General features: G+C 41.7%; 1 protein-coding gene across 1 annotated transcript in view; it reads right to left on the bottom strand.

Annotated features, from left to right (window-relative positions):
* Positions 1 to 23,812, bottom strand: part of LOC104288032 (1-phosphatidylinositol 3-phosphate 5-kinase-like) — a gene marked incomplete at its 5' end in the record, with an annotated part of 33,498 nt that extends 9,686 nt beyond the window's left edge. Inside the window, 20 exons of the mRNA XM_009886768.1 lie at positions 559 to 654; positions 1,766 to 1,886; positions 2,031 to 2,174; positions 2,763 to 2,823; positions 3,805 to 3,895; positions 4,508 to 4,662; positions 4,775 to 4,883; positions 6,174 to 6,287; positions 6,730 to 6,908; positions 8,265 to 8,436; positions 10,051 to 10,122; positions 11,273 to 11,373; positions 13,639 to 14,825; positions 16,305 to 16,431; positions 17,120 to 17,260; positions 18,986 to 19,093; positions 19,747 to 19,821; positions 21,070 to 21,250; positions 21,601 to 21,730; positions 23,750 to 23,812. Of these exons, the coding sequence (XP_009885070.1) occupies positions 559 to 654; positions 1,766 to 1,886; positions 2,031 to 2,174; positions 2,763 to 2,823; positions 3,805 to 3,895; positions 4,508 to 4,662; positions 4,775 to 4,883; positions 6,174 to 6,287; positions 6,730 to 6,908; positions 8,265 to 8,436; positions 10,051 to 10,122; positions 11,273 to 11,373; positions 13,639 to 14,825; positions 16,305 to 16,431; positions 17,120 to 17,260; positions 18,986 to 19,093; positions 19,747 to 19,821; positions 21,070 to 21,250; positions 21,601 to 21,730; positions 23,750 to 23,812 (3,427 nt within the window). The remainder of the gene's footprint in view (positions 1 to 558; positions 655 to 1,765; positions 1,887 to 2,030; positions 2,175 to 2,762; positions 2,824 to 3,804; positions 3,896 to 4,507; positions 4,663 to 4,774; positions 4,884 to 6,173; positions 6,288 to 6,729; positions 6,909 to 8,264; positions 8,437 to 10,050; positions 10,123 to 11,272; positions 11,374 to 13,638; positions 14,826 to 16,304; positions 16,432 to 17,119; positions 17,261 to 18,985; positions 19,094 to 19,746; positions 19,822 to 21,069; positions 21,251 to 21,600; positions 21,731 to 23,749) is intronic.
* Positions 23,813 to 24,665: the final 853 nt, after the last annotated feature.

The following is a 24,665-nucleotide window of genomic DNA, read 5'->3' as shown; positions in this document are numbered from 1 at the left end:
ACTGCGGGAAAAAAACCCCCCCCCCCCCCCCCCCGCCTTGTTTCTCCATCTCCCACAATTTAAGAATGCTCTTCTTTAAAAGCCTGCTGCCTTGTGACACGCAAACCCCAAGATTTATGGAAGCAGCTGGTTTGGAGAGCTGAGTAGTACCAAGAGCTGCTCCGACCAAAGGTAGGCAAGTGACAGACTGAAGTATGAATACCTAACTGTTGTTCCCTAGCTCAGCTGCACTTCCTCCAGGCTGGAGAGTTTAGCAAAATTTAGTTGCGCTCTTTCTCTAACAATACCACATTACAGGGAACACTACAAAACCAATTACTTTTTGTGTACTACAGTTCAGCAAGAGAAACCCTAAATCCAGTTGCAAGTTGGAAAACCTACTTTCCATATCTCAGTAGTAAAAGGAGAGAACTGTAGCTCTGGCAGAAACTCTCAACAGGACCTGGTGAAGAAATTCTGTCATGCTTGTTCCCTACCATTAGGATTTAAATATTCCTTGCACAGAAAAGCTGAGGAAGTACAACATGTGTCAGGTGAACAGCAAAATGTCACCAGTACCTGAGAGCAAAAGCTATGATGGAGCTTGGTTCTTTCTCACAGACTGCAATAGGTACACGTTCATGCTCATACATTAGGTAGTGTTTATCCGGGTCACTAAATGAAAACGACATAGGAAAGACTGTTAGTAGATCATAAAATTTTGTGGAAAGAAAAGGCTAAGTTCTGGTCAAAACCCAGTTCTCATCACTGCACTCCCAGGCACAAGATGCAAATCTCAGCATGGAACCAAAGCTCCCCAGATCAGCTTCTCACAACAGACACATTCATAGCTATGTGGTTAGATCTAAATGGTAACATGTTAGGGCAATCAGCACTTCAAGCAAGCTGCTTGTATCAGAAGACCAGCTCCAAGTTAGAGTAAGAGTCTATTTCTGTTTAGCAGCCACTGTTTCTAATGGCACCAAAACCTGCCTGGGGTTTGTTTTGACTGTCCTGCAGCATAGCTTGCAGAGTGAAGTTAGGGGACAAACCTGGACTCTTTTCTGAACAAGCAGTTTAGCACAGAAAATTCCCCACAGCCTCCTAGGTTTCTGTAAGATTTTATTTTACTTATCTGTAGGGTCCAGTCTTTTACCTCATTAGCCCATGGCCTCCACTACTACCCCGGGGGTAGCATTCAGAAGTTAAACTCAGGCTGCCAAACGTTAGGCTCATGTCAAACGAGAAACACTACAAAGCACGCAGACCAAGTAGCTGAAAGACTTTCCAGCCTGCCCATTTTCACGTGAGAAGACGACTTGAGGGCACATGCAGTAGCGATTGAACCTGACCTACACCCAGATAATGCCAATTTGAGTCCAACCCTTGGAAGAGGTCTAAAAGCAAGAACAAGAAGCAGGCATGTAGCTTTAGTAAGTCTTCGCTAAGGAAGGACATTTCTGCTCCCTCCCTGCATCAATGAAGTTAGAAGGCACCTTTCTCCCCCGCCCCTTCCCCTCCCACAAGTTTTGAGGAGGGATGCCTGCTATGAGGAGAAACTGATAACGTATATGCACAAGGATATTAATAAGAAAAGTGGGTAACCTACAAATACCTAGAAGGGACACAGAAAACTTCTTGCCTTGAGGAAGTTCTATAGCTTATTCAGAGGCAAACCCGAGTGATGACTTAAATTATATACCTAGCCAAGGAAGCATGCACAGCTCTGTTTTTAATTTGACAAGGCTGCTAGTTTTGTACAACATATATATTATGCAGCACTTACAATGGAAAAGGAATGGGGTTATAGCTGTTTCCAGGCAAGAAGTTAGCCAAAATAGCTTTCATAGTAGACTTCTCCTTCACTTGGCTGTCTGTAGATCCCAGTGAGTGTCCATCAAACACATCTGGAACAGAGGGAAGTTAAGTCTGCATCACAATATCAAAGCTGCAAATTCAGAAGGGTGGTTGCAGACCACCATATTACCAGATTTGCTGTTTGTTAAATGGATCTTGTACAGAAAGACTACAAGAGCACAACTGAACTATACCTTCGGAGCTGCTTGTTGTGTCTTGTTCAGACAGCGTGTTGGCACCAGTCACATGCTCTGATACAACCTCTGGAGGTGTGGGCAGCTGAAGATGGGTGGAGCCTGTTGAGCTCTGACTTGATAAAGTAGTCAGGAAACGATCCTCTGAGTGTACAAGGACAGAAGAAAGCGTTTTACACAGCTGTCAGAAGTGATATTGCTTGCTCCCACACCAAGTTATCACCACTGTCTATGTTCAAAAAGTTTCTACTTCGAAAGCAGGTAAGGCCACCCAGAGCAAAGGAATAGGAAAGCTGACCAGCGTAGCATATAACCTCCAGAAGATGCATACACTTATACCCACTACCTTCAGTTCCCACAAACTCTCGGTATACCTCACAGATAAGAGGTCTCAGAACCCATAACCACTTCACAGAAGAGGCAAGAGGCATTTCCCAAATTCTGTATAGTTACTGAGTTATTTAGAAAGTCTCTAAAAGGTTTTACACTCAAGTTTAAAGGAAAACCCTTGCTGGGCAATTTAATATCATTAGTAATTCAGCTTCATATTAGAAGCAGGCCTTGCTTTTTATAATAGTAAGCTAGAAATTGTCTTATTCCCTTCTCACACAATGGGTATTCACTGTTTCTCTAAATTATCAAATTTGACAAAGCCCCCATGTTATGTCAGGGAAAGGGTTACAGCAAGCTTCTTTTGGTAGCTTAAGAAAAATAAACAAACAGACAACATACCTTTCTCTCCATTTTGGAGTGCTGGAGAAGCATTGCGTGGGGAAGCATCTATGCTACTGATCTAGGCAGAATAACAAAATTCCAGTGTTGATGCCAAGCTCTTTATAGCTGTATCCCTTCTTTTGTGGAACACTTGCAAAAGCAGACATACCACAACAGAGCACTCCCACCCACTGCACTGTCACTGTATCTGCCACCACATGAAAAAGACAAGGCAACAGCAACCCAGCTTCACAAGATGCTTATGACTGCTGTCATCTCTGTACCCTGCTTTAAAGGCTACACTCTTCCTCTAGATAAACCTACTTGCTATAGATCAAGGTTAAGTGTGTTTTAACAGATAAGGACAGAAAGAACACGTATGCATGCAGCAGAGCTAGTCCAGGGCCTCACAGGGTTTCTTAGTGCACCTTGAAAATGTTAGAACTATGGGCAGTTCAACCTTTCCGTATGATGCTTATATTGTACTGCCTTGCACTCAGGACATTTCTCAGAGTACCAGCTCCCTGAAGAGTGGCTGTTCAGCATGCAGTCCAAAATCACTTATATATCCCCTCAGCCAGTTCCCACAGGACATGTCAAAGAACAGAGATAAACCCACAGATTCATGATCAGTCCTTCCTGGGTTCTTTGCTCTGCTCCTTTTGATAATTTTGCCTTTTCATTTTCACAAGGTATAAACCTGATGGGCAATCTAGGGTCTAGTAAGGTGACCTCCGTCCTATCTAGGCATAAACCTGACAATGAGCGCAGCTCTCCACTGTAAGTATTCAGATTAAAGCTACACAAACCACAGAAAATCATCAAATCCTATTCATACTTGGTCTTCTTCTGTATAATATGGCTTTTGGTTCACTTCTTTAGGAAAAGATACAAATACTAGCACGGAATTCAAGCTTTTACATCTGAGAACTATATGTTGCAGTGAAACCAGTTTAGTGAGTGAACTGAAGCCAGGCTTAAGACTATTGCATTGTCCCCCCCACTCCCCCCCAAAAAAAACCCCACAACCACAAACTAGCTTCTAGCCTGCTACTTGTACCTTGCTTTCTTCACCTTGCCTCAGTCTCCCAGGGCTGGGGGGTACTGATGGGCGTTTTCTCCCCTTCTCTTGTTGGAAGAGATCCTGCAATCTTAAAAAAAAAAAAAAAAAATTAATCAAAAGATAGGTTACAGGCACAAGTTATGAAGTTTCTCTATAACAGAATCAAGCCAAGCATACCTTCAAGTCTTTACTGCAAACTCAGATGGTTGCTAACATGCACCAAATCTAGGTTTCAAATGGCCAAAACCAGAACATTTTCTTCCCCTCAGAGATAATTTCCCAAATTAATTGCTTTCCCATGCTCCCCTCTTTCACCTTCATTCAAATGACACTTTCTCCTCTCAGACGCAAGTTGTGCTCTACAACACAATACTTTTATTCATAGAATCATAGAATTGTTATGGCTGGAAAAGATGTTTAAGATCATCATGTCCAACTGTTATCTACCTCTACTGGGCCCACTTCTAAACCATGTCCCTGAGCACTATACCTAGATGGTTATTACCTAGCCCCAAATGATTTTCTGTTCCAATCAACCAGCTCTGTGGTCTTAACCAGTAGAGGACATCCAACACAACCTGTCATAACACACTGTATATAGCAACTGCACTATAGGGAAAGAAACAACAAAAGAACCTCTCCCCTTCTATAACCAACACAGTATCAGTGTTGCTCATGATTCCAACTTGTGTCCTCTTACCTATTATTCCAGGCTTGCAGCATCTCACAAAGTCCTTGCTTTTTAGCTATCAGAGACTCAAAAACAGATTGCAGCTGTTGAGGTGTGTCTAATGATGATGAAAGCAGCCTTGCTTGGATTTTCTCAGTCCAGTTTCGAAACTCCCCCTCTTCCATCTGCCAAAATAAAAACTGTCAGTGTTCTGGGAGCAGAGATGACACTAGATCTGAGTGGCTTCTCCACACACTTTGCAGCCTATGGTCTGCAGATGCAGAAATAGTCCATTACCTCCTTTTGGGCAAACAGGTCCTCCATCTTCTCTTCTCTCGTTTTGCTGAAAGTATCTGTTTTCAAAGAAGCAAGGCGATCATCAACAGCAAGATACACTTGTGACACCCTGTCGACAGGGATGGAAAGAGTTAAGATGTGACTACTTGGAACAACTTCAACAGTCTTTAATAGAAGTCTGAATGCATTAAAGGTTAGCATTTAAGAATACAAAAGACAATATATGACAGTCTTCTGCACAGTAGGTGTCCCACTGAATTTACAGGAAAAGTTGGAAAAAAATCATCAGTATAGCAGAAACCTAGAAGTTACACACACTGACCTTCTTCTTCATAACTTATTCTTAGCAGTGGAAGTTGTCAGAGACAATACAAAAGTCACCAATGTATTACTAGAAGAGGGAAACTGCTGTGTCATCTGGACTGCAAGCTACATCTCCACCAGAAAGGCTCAGAGTCAGAGCGATTAACTATTTCAGCTCTAAACAAAGCTCCACAGGTTCTGAAGTCAGGTGGTCACAGAGACATCAGCCATACAGGAATGCTGCCACCAGGCAGAACAGCAGTCAGGCTGGATTGAACACAGTTTCCATCATGCCTGTCTCCCACTTTTTTGTTCCTACATTTAGAAGGTGTATAGGCTTACAGTAGTTCACCCTACACCGCAGGAAGGTACCAGATTGTCTGGTGTTATCATATTCAATAGCTAACAACAGCAATGTCTTTCACACACCAGAGAGTTTAGTTGCCACATGACCAATATAATATAATGAAAGCAGTTCTGTTTGGACAACAGATTTGAGCACCACCTTTACAGTTTTTCTAGGCTGAAGGCAGGATTTAAACCCGGTCAGATATTCCAAGAAGGAATGTTATGGTAAAGGTACAAAGTGTTACCTGCAGTTTTCCAATTAAGCCTTCTAGGACCACCTCCCCCGTTTTATTTTTAGTACCAGGGGAAGGAATTAGAGATACCTTCTTAAACACAGCTAAAGTATTTTGTAAGAAAAGGTGACATTTCAGACACCAGCTGATGGTCAACCTTTCAGCGGCTACTTGGCAACAGCTTTCAGAAACATCATTCAAATATCAGTGCAACATTCAGGGACAGAGCAAGACAAGAATCTTAGTTTCTACTGGCTGTGTTTAAGCTGAATTGCCACCAGTTGAAAAGGTGAGAGACTAATACAGACAGAGCATGTAAAGGCAATAAAGGATATTCCAATACCACCCTCCCTTAGAAATATATGTACATGTAAATGCATTTAAAACCACTACTTTTATATTAAATAATGAGTATTTAGCAAGTATTGGCTATACTAGAAAAAATAGGTTTGTGTTCTGCTAATAGAAATCCAAAATATAAATAAGGTGAGGAAGGCATTAAAAAAAAAGCTTACTTTTGAGAGAAATCCTTGAGATCTTGTAAAATAGTAACCTTGGATGGAGCCTGCCGTTTGATGTAGATCTTGGGGAGTGGGACACATACTTCAAGCAGCCGGATTGGAGAGTAGCTGAGACAGCAATACGACAGCTATTAACAGTTCTACCCACATAGCACTAATTCTACACCATATTGCCATTTGTAGCCCTTATATGAAAAGAGGCACCGTCAACACATCCAGGGCTTAGTTACTTTTAGCAAGAACATCTTGTTTATTTACTATCTCCTAGGCAAAAGTAAAGTCACAGATCGTGTTGCAAACACAAAACTCTGGAATTTTTTGAGATTAGACAGGGAAGAGCCATCCATTCTTAGGGACACTGCCCACCCCATCCAGGACAATGACGGCACCCACAATGCCCTCTGCAAGCCAACACATAAACCTACACTTGTGGTTATAGCACAGTTATGCTGTACTGAAAGCGAAGGACAGATCTGATGAATCCTTATCAGAGCGATATGCTTTACAGAGTACTAGAGAGAGAAGGAATTTTTTTAGCAGTGGACCTCACCTGAAAGATGCCACCATCTGATTATAGGAAAAATACTGGTGATAGTCATGGTGAATGGAATGACCACAAGGCTCTGCATTGGCCCGTCGAGTGTACTGGTGCCCATAGAATCTCAGCTCAAGGTATTTTGCGAAAGACATAGACCAAGAATCATTGGAAAGGGGAACAACCGGTGTCACCTGAAAAATTGAAAGCCAAGTGTCTTAACTTCATCCTTCAACCAAGATTAAGGACAGCCTAACCTAGGCAGCAATCTAGTATTTCTAGTACCAAAAGCACCCATGACCCTGAAACATGCTAAACAGCAACAAAGACAGCATTTATGCAAAGCTGAGGCCAACACACAGTTACAATAAATCTGACAAACTGCTAGTTGATGATGATGACCACAGGTGCTAGGTTGGGGAAGTGTAAACATAGCCTTCACAGAAGCTTTTATCTGGGATGCTACTTCTCTGTGTAGAGAATTTCCAGCAACCCGGTCAGCAGCAGTGGTTTCATCATATACTTCTTCCCTGGTGATTCTTCAGCTACAAATACATTGGTATTGCTTTGCAGTGTCTTTCAACTTCAGCAGTGCTTGCAAGCTTAGAGCAGTCACCGCTTTATGCATATTTAATAGCCACAAACATATTAGTGTTTACATGAGCACACAGAAATAAAAGGTTATAGAACAGGTGTATACACAGCAGCACAGGGCTCGCCTTCAGCAATTACATTAACTTCCTCCAGGTATCTTTAAATCCAACACCCATGTTTAAGCCAGCGTAAGTAGGTGAATTGAGTCATCCACACGGGTAATTGAGATGTTTCGTGTTTCAGGCACCGCACAAATCTTTTTTAATTAAGTTTTATTCTCATCACTTTGAAGGCTCTTAAGGTTTACAATGTTTAGCTAGCGATGAGTATCCAGTTGGCAATGTTTTCTTAGCTAAATTACAGAACAAGTTTCAGATAACACACAAACTTACTATCTTGTGTTTTATTTAAAGCAGTATCTCATTCCTCTAATGAAGATTTTACTTACTTTCTAATGACTAAAGGAAGTCTAGACATCACATTGATGCAATGCAGACTGTCCAGTCCACAGCAGATCAAAGAATACCAAGTGGTTTTAGCCAATTACTAAGCCAGTAGGTCTCAGTGTCTGCCCTTCCCATACGTACGTTCTTTTGATGCTCGTATTGATTCACTGCAGGGAAGGGACCATATTCTTCACCTCTAAGAGGGCAACTCTATTTTTTCCATGTGTCAGAAATTAGTTTCCAGCAATATATCAACTTCAGTTAAACCTATCCTCTCAGAACCAGGTTTGACACTTTCCAACACGACTACCTCACACAAGATGTTCCACCTTCAACAGCCCCAACTCCAAAAGAGGGATTTGTAGATACATGGAAACATCTGTATCGTTAAGAGGTTTTCTGCTCGTTTAGCCATAGCTCCAGGGATGAGCATTTTCTCAAAAATGCTGTCTTTCTGTACAAGGCCAGTCACAACAGGAATAGCAATGATTGTTAAGTTCACATCCTTACCTGTTTGCACAGTCTACACCAGGAGTAAGTAAGAATGGTGTGCTGGTACCCAGGGACTGGGGAATCCAGCTCCTTTAGCACAATTTGCACACAGCCTTGCCCATGAACAAAGCGACGAATGTGGTGCACCATTGGTGTTTCACAGAACATGCTGGGGCACTGGTAGGAAGGCCTTACAGGGAGAAACAGAAATGCTTATGAACAAACATACGCTAGGCATAGCTGAAGAAATGATTCAACAGATTTAATATACCTTTTAATATCACAGTACTATTTATCTTTACTGTAAGTTTCCTAAGCCTTTAGTGAAGGTTGTTTCTGCAAAGTGAATTGTACTCATTCAAAAATAGCATGTAGGGAAGTTCCCTTGCCAGCAATGGCTATATAGGTCCCAAAAGCAGTGACAGAATACTGGTTGCTATCACAATCTTTTTACAATGAATCACTTTCTACAAACATATCCCATATAGTCCACAAAATATGGATCAAACTCCTGGAAGTGCTTGACACCAAATTAGAAGACCACTTTGGCAGTGTACAAGACCAAAGGATACTGAGGTCAAAGATGTGCCAAAGAGCCCTCAAAATGGTAACGTTCCAGCTCCTGAAGGAAGAAGTAAGCAAAATACTGCTATGTAACCTCTTTGAACAGAAAAACTCATGACCTTTCTTTGGATGGGTTTCTTTTAAGTCAGGGAAGAGAGACTGACATCAGAAAAGCAGAAGTTGAATTGTTTAGGTACCAAAGTGAAATAGGGAATTCTTCAAAAACAAAAAAAAGCCTAAAAAAGCTGAGATCCTCCTTGTTCATATGAAAAAAGAAAAAAAAGAGAATTTTAATTCCTGAAACTACGGAGATTAAGAAGCATTCACTTCAGCACACACTAGCTAGTCAGCAGAGAAAAACAAGAACTTAAAAGCGGGCAACTAATCTCCTCCATTGATCAGCACAAGGAAAAAACCTTGTTCCTCCACAGAAGGCTGAACATTAAGAACATTTTGCCACTGCAAGTGGCCAATGGAGAGAAGAGTAATCTTGTCTTTCGAGGAGCCACAGGCTACCCATCCAGCTTCACAGCTTGCTGAGACTCTGTATGCAGTTCTGGATGTACTGGTTATTACTGAAACATAAAAACTTGCACCTCTGTCAGTTGAAATAAATGACACAGTACTTTGCCAGGGCTAAAAGTGTTCCGGACCATTTATATTAGCCACCTTGCAGCTATGACAAAGCCTTACTTTGAGATGTTGAGGTAACACTAAAGGAGTAGGGTTTTTTCCAGAGCTTTTATGACAGTTCAAATAGGAACCTCAGAAAGCTGTGATTAGGACAATCACTTGTCTTGAAAAACAGCCATTTGGAATACATGCTCAGACTCTTAACTAGGACCCTTGGAGCCCTAATCATTACAAGAAAGTGCTAAGTGAACACATTTGTCTTTATGAACTTGTAAGTCTTGTTTTTCAATCTATTCCACTTCCTCATTAAAACAAATAAGAGGGACAGGGCTGAAGTGGGAAAGCAGTGGATGTATTTGCTTGTAAGAAGTCAGCATGAGTAAGTGAATTCTTAAATCCAGTTCCTGTTTCACTACAAAATAATAATGAAGCAAAGGAAGCAACAGATTTAAGTGATAACCTGTACTAGGATACAACCAGCTCTGCAGACTTGCATGCTATTCTCCTAAGTGCACAGAAGTACAATCTATGAAGTGGGCGGCAGGTCAACTTCACAAAGCTATCAAAAGTTTGTTTAAAATGAGATTTAGAATAAGTTCCTCCTCACCTGAAACAGTAGCGCTCCAGAAAAATACCTAGCGTCAGGTCATTTTTCCCATAGAACTCCATAGTCACAATCCTAAAGCAGAGAAAGAAAAGCTTTAGAGTGGTTGCTGCGCCGGTTAGCTGTGCAATGGCCTTTTAGGTGCACAGATATGCACCCACACTGCTGGCTTGTTTTCAGCCCTGTATACCTTCAAAGGCTTATTTTCTTCTTGGCTAGCCTTCCTAGACCCCTGCTGTCAAGTTTGCTAATAATAAGATCAGAGTCCTACTAGAACAACTTCAAACTTAACATTTGAAAGTTGAATACAATTCAACCACGCTTTTGATGAGCATGTTCAAGAATATCTAGGCACAGAAGTCTAGACAGCTTGAAGCCTCAAACACTAACATTTAAACAGTTACAAAAAGGGTACATCCAGAAGATAAAAAAAGCCCAATGAAAACCTTATTCTTCTAGAAGATTTAATAGCAACTTCTGTTTTCTCAGAACCCGAGCTGACCAAGACACTTAAAATGTGTAAGTACCAGCTTGTGTCACAATTCAGACATCTCTAACATCAGTAATTTACAACCTCTTATTGCAGCTGTTTAGTGAGCTTATCACCTCCTCCTTTGGTTCATTCCTAAACATTTACAGAAAATCTAGACCTTTTCCTATAAGACAGTCATCTCTATTTTCACCTGATGAAACACCAAGACCTGGAAGGGTGGCATAAGTTGCACACAGTTAACAAATTGCAGCCTCCTACGCTGGAAATACAGTTAAACTTCTTAACACCACTGACTATAATATGAGAAAGACAGCAATATATTCGAATGCCACTCTCAGATAATACAATATAGAAGTATTCTGAGATTCTTTCAAGGGTTATTTTGGGGCTTGGGCGTTTTTTTGTGTTTATATACAATAACTCTTCCCCACAAGACCGCATGCAGTGCCCTCCCCACACATACGTTACTCTGCAGTGAAAGGACCAACTAAAGCATTTTGGTTTAGGCTGGGCTTTCTCATTCATGCCTTGAGGATTACAAAGGCTATGGGATGCCACTCTGGAGCCACCTGACCAGGGCAAGACAAAATTTTTTTGGCAACAGTTCCTGTTACAGGATGGGCACAACCTACCAAGGACTCCTCAAACAAATACTGCTATGAGGCGGGCACTGACCTTGATTTAGGAAAACAGATATCAACTATACAAGCTGTAGAGGAGTAGTTTTCATACCAGGGGCTAACACAGGCACTTGGAGCATTGCTGGACTGAGCAGAAGAGCTACTGAAGAGAACACAGAGCCTCTGATGGTTTACTGGACTCAGGCAATCCACCTGGTGGAGAGAAAACAACTTATTTACTGGTTACAGACACCTCCATCCACACACAACTCCTGATGACAATATTCTATTCTAGCAGTTTTATTTACAGATGAGTCTCTGCTCGCTCCTTTTGTAGAGATTAACCTTGCATTATCTCTGAGCTTCAGGTAGACTTTTACCATGTATAATTGCTAACTGACATTTTTAGAACATCGTAACTAATATGCATAACAAAACTAATGCACACGCCTGTGTTTCTGTGGAAAGGAAGCTAAGGGAAACAAAACAACAAAAGCCCTGAGACAAACACCCCGAGTCTCCAAAGTACTGTACAGTTTAGGACACCTTGGAGTTAAAACTCTGCCAATATTATACCTCAATTACTCATTCAGGCCATAGAAAGACTTCGAACTTTCTGTCTTCTGTGAAGAGTTACCACGCTGCTGTCGGAATGGAGCTGTTTCCCCTTCCACGCCCTACAGAATTATGAAGTTACCACATACTTTTCTTAGGTCACTGAATAAATTTAAAACAGCATCAACCAGTCTGATCCAGAGCAAGGGCTAGTCTTACAGTTGGCAAGATTATGGCCTGTGAAGCTACACAGACTTACATTTAAACACCTATTAAGTGACTTCTGTTCATGAACTGATTGGCTCAGGGACAAAATGTTTGACTATTTCAAGAGATCAGTTCTGCTACTCTTGTTCATAGATATTTTTCCTGAACAGCTTCCAGTTCAAGAAAGTCCCAAGATCCTTTTCCTCTGATGTAAGTCAGTTGCTTTCATGGCAGTTTCCCAGAACTTTAAATATTTTGATTACAAGGGCATACGGCCTTGCTTTGAAATTTCAAAGATTCCCCTCCCTCCATTACAAGATTCTCACGTTTCTTCAGATCACCTAATCTTTTACAGTCAAATACTTTAAAGTAATCATAGGCTACTACTACTTCCATGACATTAAGCCCTCTGAAGATGAAGATACTACTCTTTTAGAAATCCCCAATACAAGCAGCAAGAAAGCTCAGTTTCATAGAATCACAGAATCGTCCAGGTTAGAAGGGACCTTTAAGATCATCAAGTCCAACCATCAACCTAGCACTGCCAAAACCACCACTAAACCATGTCCCTAAGCACCTTGTCTTCTTCTCTATTAGTCTTCTCATACAGGCTCAGCAGCAAATGGCTGGAGAGCAGCCCTGAGGAGAAGGACCTGGGTGTGCTGATTGACCAGAAACTCAGCATGAGTCAGCAATGTGCAATCGCAGCCCAGAAGGCCAACTGTATCCTGGGCTGCATCATAAGAACTGTGGCCAGCAGGTCAAGGGAGGTGATTCTGCCCCTCTACTCCACTCTCATGAGACCCCATCTGGAGTACTGCGTCCAGCTCTGGAGTCCCCAACATAAGAAGGATATGGACCTGCTGGAGCGTGTCCAGAGGAGGGCCACGAGGGTGATCCAAGGGCTGGAGCACCTCTCCTATGAGGAGAGGCTGAGAGAGCTGGGGCTGTTCAGCCTGGAGAAGAGAAGGCTCTGGGGAGATCTTATTGCCACCTTCCAGTACCTAAAGGGGGCCTACAGGAGAGCTGGAGAAGGACTTTTTACTAGGGCATGTAGTGATAGGATGAGGGGGAAGGGCTTTAAACTGGAAGAGGGCAGGTTTAGATTGAACGTTAGGAAGAAGTTTTTCACTTTAAGGGTGGTGATGCACTGGAACAGGTTGCCCAGAGAGGTTGTTGAGGCCCCATCCCTGGAGGTGTTCAAGGCCAGGCTGGACGTGGCCCTGGGCAACCTGGTCTAGTGAAGTGTCCCTGCCTATGGCAGGGGGGTTGGAACTCTATGATCTTCAAGATCCTTTCCAACCTAAGCCATTCTATGATTCTCTAAGTTTACTCCCCCTTCACAGACTCATTTTCAGAAATCAGTCATGTACAGATGAGTTGAACAGGCAATGTAACACACTGATTCTTGGCTGACTTTGTGCATTTCTCAGAAAGTAGTCTCACAACCTCTTCCCTTCTCAGTGAAATTTTGCAGTCAGTCTCTTGTTCTGCTTTTGTATATCCACAGAGTCCCTGGTTATATTAACTCGTTTAAGCGTCCAGAGCACTGCAATCTAACATGTAGGTTTGGCTTAGTCACAAAAAAAAAAAAAAAAAAAAAAGAAGAAACCCAAAGAAACCAACTCTGGTTTAACATTTAATATATACACCTTCTGTATTACCAGGGGAAAATGATGTAATCTGGGTTTTCAGTAACATAGCTTTGAATCTTACCTTATGAGACCATGAGGTTTCACTCTGAGCCAGGCCCTTCTCATCTTCTTCAATTCTGCACCCAGTTTTTCCAGTAGGGACACTAGACACATCCTTACTTTGGGAAAAGGGATCTGTGCTTTTCTGTAGTATCCTTCCTCCTCTGGCCCGATAGTCAGCCAGCATTCTGGCTAAGCTCTGGCTATCACCTAGATGTTCTGCTATTCTAGTATTGACCAACTCATGAGAAGGTAAGATTTGGATAGCCTTGGCTTGGATACTCCCATTCATCCCTTGTAGTCCAGAGAGATCCCGCAATAATTGTCTCTTCCTTCTGCTCTCTAACTCCTTGTATTCCTTATTGAGGAGAGGAGACCAATAAACTTGCTCAGGGAAGTATTCCCGGGCAGGGCACCTCATGCCTTTTTCAGTCAAAAGAAATGGTTCACGGAACATCATTACAGGAGAAACACAGAGAATGACATCTTTCAACTCCTGCTTAAATGCTGCAGAGTAAGTCTTGAGACGATCCTCAGAAGAAGTTACCTCTTCCATGACATATAAACCAGTATCATCCTGCAGAGGGTCTCTGAAGACTCTCATCTGACTCTTGGACTCCTGCAGATCATTTGCCTGTTGAACAGGTTCTAGTGTCTGGCTATCCAGAGCAACCAAGTGCTGGTCCATGCCATGGAGCGGCAGCAGGGATGTTTCAGGTATTACAGGAGGTACAGAGCTGAACACTGCAAATGGTGACTCCACTTTGTGATGCTCTTGCTGTTTTGAGGACACCTTTTCCAGTTGACTGTTCTCTGGGTCACCTCTCTCAAATAAACCTCTTTGTTCAAGCAAGCTGACCTCATCAGAGCACACTGACTCAGAGATTACAGGCAGCTTTTCAGAGGATAGTTCAATGTCTCTGACTGCTGTGCTGAAATCCTCACCATTGAAGAGGTTCTGTTGTTCGTTTTCATCCCCTGGTTCCTCAATAAGGGAGTGAAAGGAGGTGTTTTTGGTCAGAGTAGGGGGCATGGCAAACTCATCCATAAGGAAAGAGATTTCCAGCTGGGAATGATAAGCCACACAGACCATGAAGATCAAGATCTCCTTCACACGGGCCAGCTCATACTCTGCAGCACCACACAACTTGATAGTGCAACCCAGGTGCTGAGGACACCCTTCAAAGAACATCAGGGTTTTTGTCTGATCTAGAAGAAACAAAAAAAAGCCATAGGAGTTAGGATGACAACTACAGTTAACCTGCTTTTAGGTATCTCACACACTGAAACAGAGATTAAGAGCAAGTAACAGCGCAATCCAGCTGCAGAAATTCACATCACTGTACTGAAATAACTTAATTTTGCAAGAAAAACAAGCATTTGCAATAGAATTTCTCCTGTTTTGTAAAACAAGTCATCAAAAGTGATGGCCAAGTGAAGGCCACATGGAACATGTTGGCCTAAACAGCGTATTCCAAGATCACTGTAGACTGCAGCAACGAAGCAAAAGAACCACTATCCTCCCAGGCACATTTGCTCACACTTACAAGTCAAAAGTCTACAAGATTTTGCGTGTAATTTAACAGCTGAAGGGGGCATGGGGAAGTGGAAGAGATGCAAAGACTGCGTCTCCACAAAGATTAGCATCAATAGCATTTGTGTGTGCCAGCACCACTGGTAACCTGTTAAGCAACATAAGGGAGACCTTATTGCGTCCTTCCAGTACTTAAAGGAGGCCTACAGGAGAGCTGGGGAAGGACTTTTTACTAGGGCATGTAGCTATAGGACGAGGGGGAAGGGCTTTAAACTGGAAGAGGGCAGGTTTAAATTAAACATTAGGAAGAAGGTTTTCACTTTGAGGGTGGTAAGGCACTGGAACAGGTTGCCCAGAGAGGTTGTTGAGGCCCCATCCCTGGAGGTGTTCAAGGCCAGGCTGGACGTGGCCTTGGGCAATCTGGTCTAGTGGGAGGTGTCCCTGCCCATGGCAGTGGGGCTGGAACTCTATTACCTTCAAGGTTCCTTCCAACCTAAACCATTCTATGATTTCTTCTTTCTTTCTTTGCAGACTTTCACTGCCTAAAGGGGGTTACAGAAAAGAAGGAACCTGATTTCTCAAAGGTGCACAGTGATTGGACAAGGGGCAGCATGCACAAATTGCAACAAGGCAAATTTTGATTGAATGCATTAACGTTGGACCAGATGATCTTTCAAGCTCCCTTCCAATCCAGGCTGTTCGATGATTCTCAATTTCTATGTAGAAGAGTTCTTTACGGTGAAGATGGATAAGCAACTGAACAGGTGCCCAGACAGGCTATGAAATCTCTGTTCTGCGATATTTTCAGCAGTTGGCGGACGAAGCCCTGAGAAATCTGATCCTGAGTTGAAATTAATCCTTCCTGTTTTGAATAGGAAGTTGGACTAGGCAAACTCCAGGTGGTGGGAAGAGAAAAAACAGTTTGGAAAGAAGAAGCCAATCTAATTAAAATCTACTGTGTCTTGTCTTAGTAAGATCATGCTTTTGTGCCCACAGCCAGTCTGTAGTTCCAAGATGTAACAGAAGTAAAGAAAAATTAGTAGGAAGGATAATACTTGATCACACAAAGCACCCAACAGCTCAGATCTAGTTGAGAGGAGCAAAGCATTTATCCTTTCAAACACACAAGCTAAGACACATCAAGCTTTACTCACCATTGGGTAGCTGAAAAACTTGCATATAAAATTTATGACAGGTTCCCAAACGTGGTTTGGTCAACAGTTGATCCATTGACATCACTAAGTCTCCCTGGGTCATTCGACTTACCCGGTCTAGCACTTGCTGTAAAAATGGAAAGAACACTAAGTATCTACAGTGCAAAGAGGACACTAGCAGCCTTAGCTTGCTCTTAAAAAGAAGGAAAAAAAAAAAAAAAAGCCAGTGTGATCCAGAAAACCTCTCACTGAGACGCAAACTCTGGGTTAAACCCAGTCACACAAACACGCAACCACAATAAACAAGAATCTTAGAAAAGCAGTTGGGTAAATATTTCTGGCGAGAGGTAGGATTGTGCCCTTCCTTGTAGATATCTGGATCTGTTGAAGTGAAAAGAGTTCCAGGAGGTGCAGTGTAGTCAGCATAGTGCTAGCTATCAGGAGCTCAGCCAACTCCCACAGCCCCTCTCTGTTTGGCTGTCTGTACCATGCCTCACAGGGACAGAGAGGCTCTCAGAGAATCACTGAGGACCCACGCAGGATTTGCTACAAATAGGCATCAGTTAACTAGAACAAAGCCAGGGTAGAAGCACCTACCAAGCAAGGACACAGCAGAATAGCTGTGAAGAGCTGAGGAAAAGTTACTCTCTAGGTTTGGCTGTCTTGCCTTCTTGGAAGGGAAATACCACCAAAGAGCCCGGGTTTGGTTAAAGGAGAAAATAAGACAACTCTGCTTTCTCCAGGGAGCTTGCTATAATGAGAAGTTACAGAGATCCACCACAAGGCCCAGTCTGACTCTGACAGTAAATGCTCACCGGCTTCACATTGATGACCAGAGTGATACCATGCTCTAAGAGCATGTCCTGAGCAATTCGGGACACAGTCTTCTCAACAAGAACCAAATTAGGCCTGACATCAACGATCCGCTGTACATAGTTCTTCAGGAACTCCCTTTCCTGCAGACACAAACAAAGCATGGCAGTTAACTACTGCAAACCCATCGGAAGTAAAATCCACTTAAATGCTTAATATTACTTCTCTCTCATTTATATACCAACCTTTCCTACAAAACAGGGAAACCAGCAATCCAGAAAGCATCACCAGTTGCTTGATGTGTACATTTCCCCACCCCACAGCACAACACCCGGTTTATGAGTAATCTGTTATATGCACTAATTGCACAAGGCTATAGTCCAGTGACAGTCTCAAGAGACTTGCAGCAAAATCCAAACATACATATATACATATATATATAAAAATAAAAATGTGCACCTTACATCTTTACATGGAAAAAGGCTTTATATTCAAATAGAATTAGAGCAACCTAACGCAAAGCTGTTTGCGATATTATGTTCTCCACCTTCAGAGACATGCTAATGTTGAGTGCTGGCACTCAGACACTTCCATTCACAAAAATTATACCAGTGCTCTATGCCTTTAGAAGTCTATACACAGAGCCTCAGTCCCTAAATCTGTACTTGGGGAGTGCTTCTGGAGTGGGACTTCAAGTGCTGTGCACTGCAAAATAGCTCTTCTAACCATGACCACCTTCTGACTTCATCTCACTACCCTTCCTCCCCCCGACACTTTTATTACCATGCATGGAAACAGAAAGCAGGGCTGCAAGTCTATCAGAACTAAAGGCCTACACTCCTAGAGGGAGGATACAGCTTCCCAAGCCAGGTATTCCTCAATTGTGTTACTGCAACTCACAAGAGTGAGGTTTTTAAAGTTCTGTGCAAGAGAAAAAACCAGCAGTTTGCCAGCTCCTCAGAACACAAATGCTAGCATAGCAAAGATAAAGCTTTTGCCAGAAGCTAACCTTCTGAATTTAACTAGTATTTCTGTAGCATTTTCTGTCCTATCGGACTTTAATGCAGATACACAAATAGTTACGATCATGTTCTGAACCAGACACCGAAATAATCAGAGACCAGTATTTAGAAAGTATAGTAGATACTTCCAGCCCATTCAAACAAAGGACAGGTCTCAGTTTAAGCTTTTACTAGAAAACCAACTTATTAGGCACACAAGTTTTATTACTAAAGCTTTCATACCTGTAATCTTGTCTATTAATCATCGACAGAAGTGGTCTTAAATGCACATGATAAGGAAATAGTCAAATACAGAAACAAACATTATGGCCCAAGCTTAGTAGGGCATCAAATACCCTTGTTATGAGTACCCGGGCAAACACCAGAAGACTGATTCTCAGGCAGGAATGTAGTGTGTTAAAGAAAAAGTCTGTCCATTTTGGTGTTTTCTTCTTAAGGCACCTCCCTGCTCACAGGGCCAGGGCACCTGTTCCAAAGTGATATTTTGTAGTTCAGCACGTCATTAGGTTGGTTGTTGTCCCATTTTTTCCAAGGCTGACAAGAAATAACATTGGTGCAACCTAATCCTCACCTACATTAACTTTACTAATACTTCTTTGTGCACCTAAGCCATATCTACCTCTGACCTCCTGAACTGTATGTTCCTTATATGGTGTATCGTTAAAAACAAATGCGTTTTCCAAAATGCTGCATTTAATTGTGAGGATCATAAGATCACTCTCAGTACAGGTAACTTGATGACAAAAACCCTCAGCACAAGACTACAAGTTTGTACTGTATTTACTGCAGCAGCTTTCATCCCTAGACCTCAAGCAATTTTAACCAAGAACAAAAGCATGCTCTCACCTGAAGTACTATAGGGTCTATGCAGGTAAACTTTGTTTCTTCTCGATAGAGGTACTCAATTGAGCACTTCAGCAGAAGAATTTTGGGATTTTTTAAGCAAGAGTTCATCTAAGAAAGACATAAAAGTAGTTAAAGATACAAACAGTTGGAAGGGAAAAAGTACACAAGAAAAGAATACAGACTTCCCATGACTGATTTTTACTTTTCCCCCCTGCAAAGAGCATCTCAGCTATGGCCCTCCACACACACCCAACTACACATTCTTCCTCCTTATGTTACACCTAGTTCTTGGAATTTCACAGCTACTGTCCAGTAAGTGCCATGCTAGAGGTTTCTACAGACACCCCCAAGAACCCCAAAGTCTTAATATACTTTGGAGCCTCCATCCAGATCAATTCTATCTATCTGCTGCTTTAAAGGCTCACTTTACTATATAGTCAGAAGTCAGAACCACAAATGCTTTTTTCTGGCTAAAATTTGGGGAAATTATTAGATGCCTTCTAGGGTGGTAGGGATGGAAAAGATGATTTTCCTATGCATGCATGAGTAAAGCTTCCCCCCCTAGAATCTCTGGGCTAAAAGAAAACAGCTTGGAAAATAAATGCTTTAAAAGCCATTCTTGTTTAGGGTCTCAAACCAGAGCGAGCTTGCAAACCTCCTGAGTGGTGACAGAAGCTTCATGACACAAAAAGGAAGTCACAGCACACTTGTTTCCCCAGCATGCACTACAGCCAGCACTCGATTAACAAAGCCTGCATTACCTTTTTGTGCGCAACATTCTTAGTGCAAACAAATCCATTCACCACCATGGAGTCAAATTTCTTTCCACCGGGGATCTAAAACAAAGAACATTTTTATAACTGTCATACACTCCCATAACTTCTAATGCAGTAACCCTAATATGTAGAATACCTATTGTAGCTGATTTGCAAGCTTCAGCTACACCCTCAATTATCAGATACCATCATGCTGGACACACAACTCTTTTCCTTTGAAGTCTGGCAAACCAAGGACAACATGAAAATACATACTAAGTTCCAGGATTCCTAGACTCCTCCTAATAGATGCATTTGTTAAACTGGATACACTCTGAAAGATAATAAGGGAACATAACTTCTATAGGCCATGGGGAGCGTATACCAAAAAAGTGAGAAAACCAAACTAACCTCTACCTACTATTTGAACACATCAAATACTTGACTGGTGTGCCTCCTGTCACAACCAATCGCAGGAGTAATAAACAACATGAAACAGGTTTCTGAATAACATATTTCAGAGGATGTTTCTGTTATCAGCATGTGAAAACAGCAGACAGCTACAAAGAGCTTTCACCTCTGAACATCTGCTCTTTGAACTGGAGTTTCAGGAGAGGCAGCAACAACTGATGCTGCCTGCAGAAATGCCACAGAACTACCACCGCAACCATAAGGGTCTCCTCCTATATTACGTGGCTATCAAACAAAAGAGGCCTCCTGAGGTGAATTTTGCCAAAGAAAAATAAACCCGAGCCTTTGAACCTCGGTCACACTAGCTCCTTGGATATTAGTTTCACATCAGCCTCTCAGAAAAAACTCCACATGCCACAACTCCAGCCTTACAGTTTGACAATGTCAGCACTGGGCCATCTGGCAGAACTGGATGCACCATGCCATAACAATTAAGTTTTCCTCTTGAAGAAAGTCATTGTACCTGGCATGGGAGGAGTTCAATCCTCCATAATGGATAGTTATAGGCCAACAGATTGCTACAGAGTCCTGCAAGCTACTTATCCAGCATTCAGTGCATCTCCAATCCAAGCACAAAACCAGCAGAAACAAAAAAAGGAAGCAAGTGATTACAGAAGCCCTTTGCGACCTTCTGCAGCCTAAAGCCTGAAAGAAGAGGTCAGCTCCAGGGCATTAAAGCACCTTTCCCAGGATGCAAAGTTCCTTCTGTGCAACTGTTTCTAGAACCTTACCTTATCCAAAGGCCATGTTGGCCAGCTACAGAACATGCTGGGGCCAGTGGGAATGGGACTCTTCTCTTCAAATAAGGGGTGCTGCCAGCAAGTTGCATCCTTTTGTTTTTTTCTGTCTGAAACTTACTTTTTTGATGTGGACAAACTGGCGGATATCCATGTCATCATCTCTGTTCTTGACATCAGGCCGTACAGTTTGAACTACCTGGCAGACCACAGGTACAATGATATCCCTCCAGGAGAGTGACAGGGACTCATTGTACAGAAGCTGCTGAAGCAGTGCCATCATGTGGTTGTGATTAGCAGACCTGTAAAAAAAGGCAAAACAAGTAGATTTCTTGTGAGAAAAATACAAAGCAGTGACAAGTTGAAGTCACATTTCAGAAGTAAATTTCTTAACGTTTACAGTGCAGGAAGTCCTCTGAAGGAACAGCTGCCTAGAACATTCTACAGTGAACTCCAGTCCTGTACTTCAATATATAAAAATCACAGGGAAACAAACAATCAAACTATACTGTAAAAATGCTGTTTTCTTAATACAAATTAGTTCCTTGTATTGTCCACTGTAGATCAAGTCCCAGTGGAAGTTGGTGGAGTAGAAAGGCTTCAGGAATTGTTACTCAAGATATGCAGATTCCTTTTTCTACAAGTTTCTTACAGCAGCCTTTCCATGGCTTGTTTCTCCCCATTCTCTTCTCTCAACAGATCCAGATTGCTGTGGTGCCAGCCTAGGGGCGTGAAAAAGAGTTCTTTGGACTTCTCCTCCACCCTCCTGTTGAACAATGACTCTGCAAGAGACAAACAAACCTTGTTAATATAAGGTCACAGCTGCCTCTGTCTTTCTGAAAGGTTAGTTTGAAAAGGAAAGAATTTACTGAGACATAAGCCTAAGCATCGTGAAATACTGAGTTTGAACTAGACATCATGGTACCATGAAGCAGCAAACAGTATTGAGCATACAAAGGAAAAGTGAGCTACTAAACTTCTTGTACTGCCCGTACAGAGCAGACGGGTTTCTCTTCTAGAATTGAATTGTTACCAAGTTTTTTAAGACATGGGGAAAAAAAAATCTTATATCCCAGTTTTGCCTGTAAATAAGCAGCAAAATCCAAATATCATGTACGTTCATAACTTGATCCGCTAATTTGATCCACAAAAAGCCGCTGCTTTGAAGATATCTACATATAAGTGGCATTAGAAGATCTAGTTATTTCATTCAGGCTGTAGCACAAGTATCAAAAATGTCTTGGTAAAGACCTTGTTTAGTGCATCTCCCAAACATATTTTAAATAAAAACTATTCTACCAATTCATATGTCAGACTTTTGAACTTTTATGTGACTTGCAGCCCTGATCTAACACACCACCTCTTTGCTGCTCAGGTGCAGAGGGAGCTGTCAGCAGGCTGGCTCATCTAGCCTATATCACAGAATATTTAATACTACAGAATGCTAAAGAATCTTCTGTCAAGAAAGTGGCACATGCTTTTCAAAAGATCTCAGCACATCTTCTCACCTCCATCCACCTAACCATCCTACACACCGGTATCTCTCTGCTACGATAAACAGGATGCCAACGAAGGCTGTATCCACCAAATACTTTTTTTTTTTTTTTAAGTCCTAAATGTCAGCATAAACTATAGCCATTTCTGTTTTGGAAACAGAAAGCATGTTTCAACAGGATAAGACAGTCCTCTCTTGGAGGGGGCCTGTCACTTTCAATCACTATATTGTGTAGTAATTCCTTAGAACTGTTCTCTGTTTTGCAGTACCAAGATTACAGGTTATTTCAGCACTGTTTTCTATGCTTTGAAAGAGTTAGTAGGTTATTTCCCACACAGGTGTTATGACATTATAGAGGGAAGTTATAAACTTCCCCATTCCCATAACGGCTGACTATTATATAGCATTTATGCTAGTACTGTATAAATTTTCATCAGCAACTATGTAAACCTTCAGAGTTCAAGCTTAAAACTCCTCAGAGTGCATGATATAACTGCAAAATCCTTATACAAGAATAATCTGAGCAGGACTATTGAAAAAAAAAAAAAAAAAAAGACTTTAGAAACAACAACTAACTTCCTCCAGATGCTCCATACCCAAAATTAGCCATGTAGATAATTAAGACAAGTTACATTGGTTTTTCCCCTTTCTCTTCTCCTGCAAGAGCTCAGTTAAAAACTAAGCATCGGTTTAATCGAAGAGTTTCTTTTCCTGACTGCACAGATGCTGGGTTTTCCCCCTTATTTGCTCCTCTTAAGAGCTCACCAAAATCAATAGCATTAACTGGTAGAAAAAAAGCTAACAAATGCACCCGGCTACAATATTGGAAGAGTTTTAAAACTCACAACTGCATCCAGTGGCCTGTCATTTCAGAAGCAGTAGTGGCAACGACAGGAAACCCAGAAAGATTTACAAGATGAAGCTTTAAGCTATTCTGTAGAAGCAGTGCAATTAATCATATCACATCTTCATTTGTTTGCATAGAAAGTTAAAATCGGTGTCTGTTACATAAGTTTGTAGGTGGGGTAGTTGTGAATAGACTTGCCTTACACTTATTTAAAAAAAAAAGGGAAAAGCTTTTCTTTGAGCCCTTTTGAATGAAGAAATCTGAGAAGTTAAACAAAATTAAGCTTGAAAGTGCATTAAAAAAAAAGTATAGTTTATATATCAGTTTTGCCACAAATAAGTTGAGATTTACTGTCAAGTAAATATTTCTAAAGGCTCAGTGCCCTATTAAAGGAGTACTAAGGAGCTTTCATCATTACATTAAAACCGCACAACAGCAACATTTAAAGTTTCTCCTTACCTTTAATAAAAGCATCACTTATAGAGAACATCTGCTGCCCTCCGTTTTCAGGATTCAAGTACTCTGAAAGAAGAGAGAAGAGGGAGATAGGCGGAGACAAAAAAAATGACAGGTTACACTGGTGCGCCCATATAATTACAATGTACACGCCCACACCAGAAGAAGCAGCATTACTCATCTAAGTGTTTAGTCACCAATTTAGCAACAACTTGATGAGTGGTCAAGACAAGAATATCCTCTCATTCTTGTTCTATCAAAAAGTCCTAAGATGACAAGAAAATAGTACTCATCACTGTGAAGAAACAAAACAAAGTAGACACGAGCAAAGACTGAACTAGGAGTTACAAATTTGCTTTTCCAGTTGACCCACACCACACTTTTCTAGATCCAAATACAAATGCGTTAAGCTGCGAGCAGACACCATGGGAACAGACATTCCAGACAGGGAACGGCCTCCTCACTCTGCTCTGCAAACGCAGCTTCAGAAGCCGTTTGGCTCTCACACTCCAATGAAGTATCTCAGACTAAGGGAGAGACCAGCCTTAAGATTTATCTTACACAGTGAAGGAAATAAAAGATAGTCTGCCTTTCAAGAGCTAGAAATCTAAAATAATTTTTAAACACTTTAGTGTTTTGAGGAATCCATGCTGACAGAGATGGACTCCCAGCAACAAAGGACAGCAAGAGTTATATATCACTTTACATATGGGAAATAGGATGAAGCTTCATCTACTACACTTTGTTTAGCTTGCTAGATCTTGATCTTTCATGCAGGCTGGCTGACTACAAAAAGGTTGTTTTCTCCAGAGGCCATTAGGCCATTAGCTTGTTAAGCCTTTAGTTGGTTCCTTGCTTCTACACAAAAAAAAAAAAAAAAAAAAAACAAAACATGAACGGGGGGAAAACAAAAAAAATA

This window comes from Charadrius vociferus, unplaced genomic scaffold, assembly GCF_000708025.1.
Source record: "Charadrius vociferus isolate BGI_N301 unplaced genomic scaffold, ASM70802v2 scaffold666, whole genome shotgun sequence".
NCBI classification, from domain to species: Eukaryota; Metazoa; Chordata; class Aves; order Charadriiformes; family Charadriidae; genus Charadrius; species Charadrius vociferus.
Note: the sequence above shows the minus strand (reverse complement) of the source record. Positions and strands in the feature narration are given on the sequence as shown.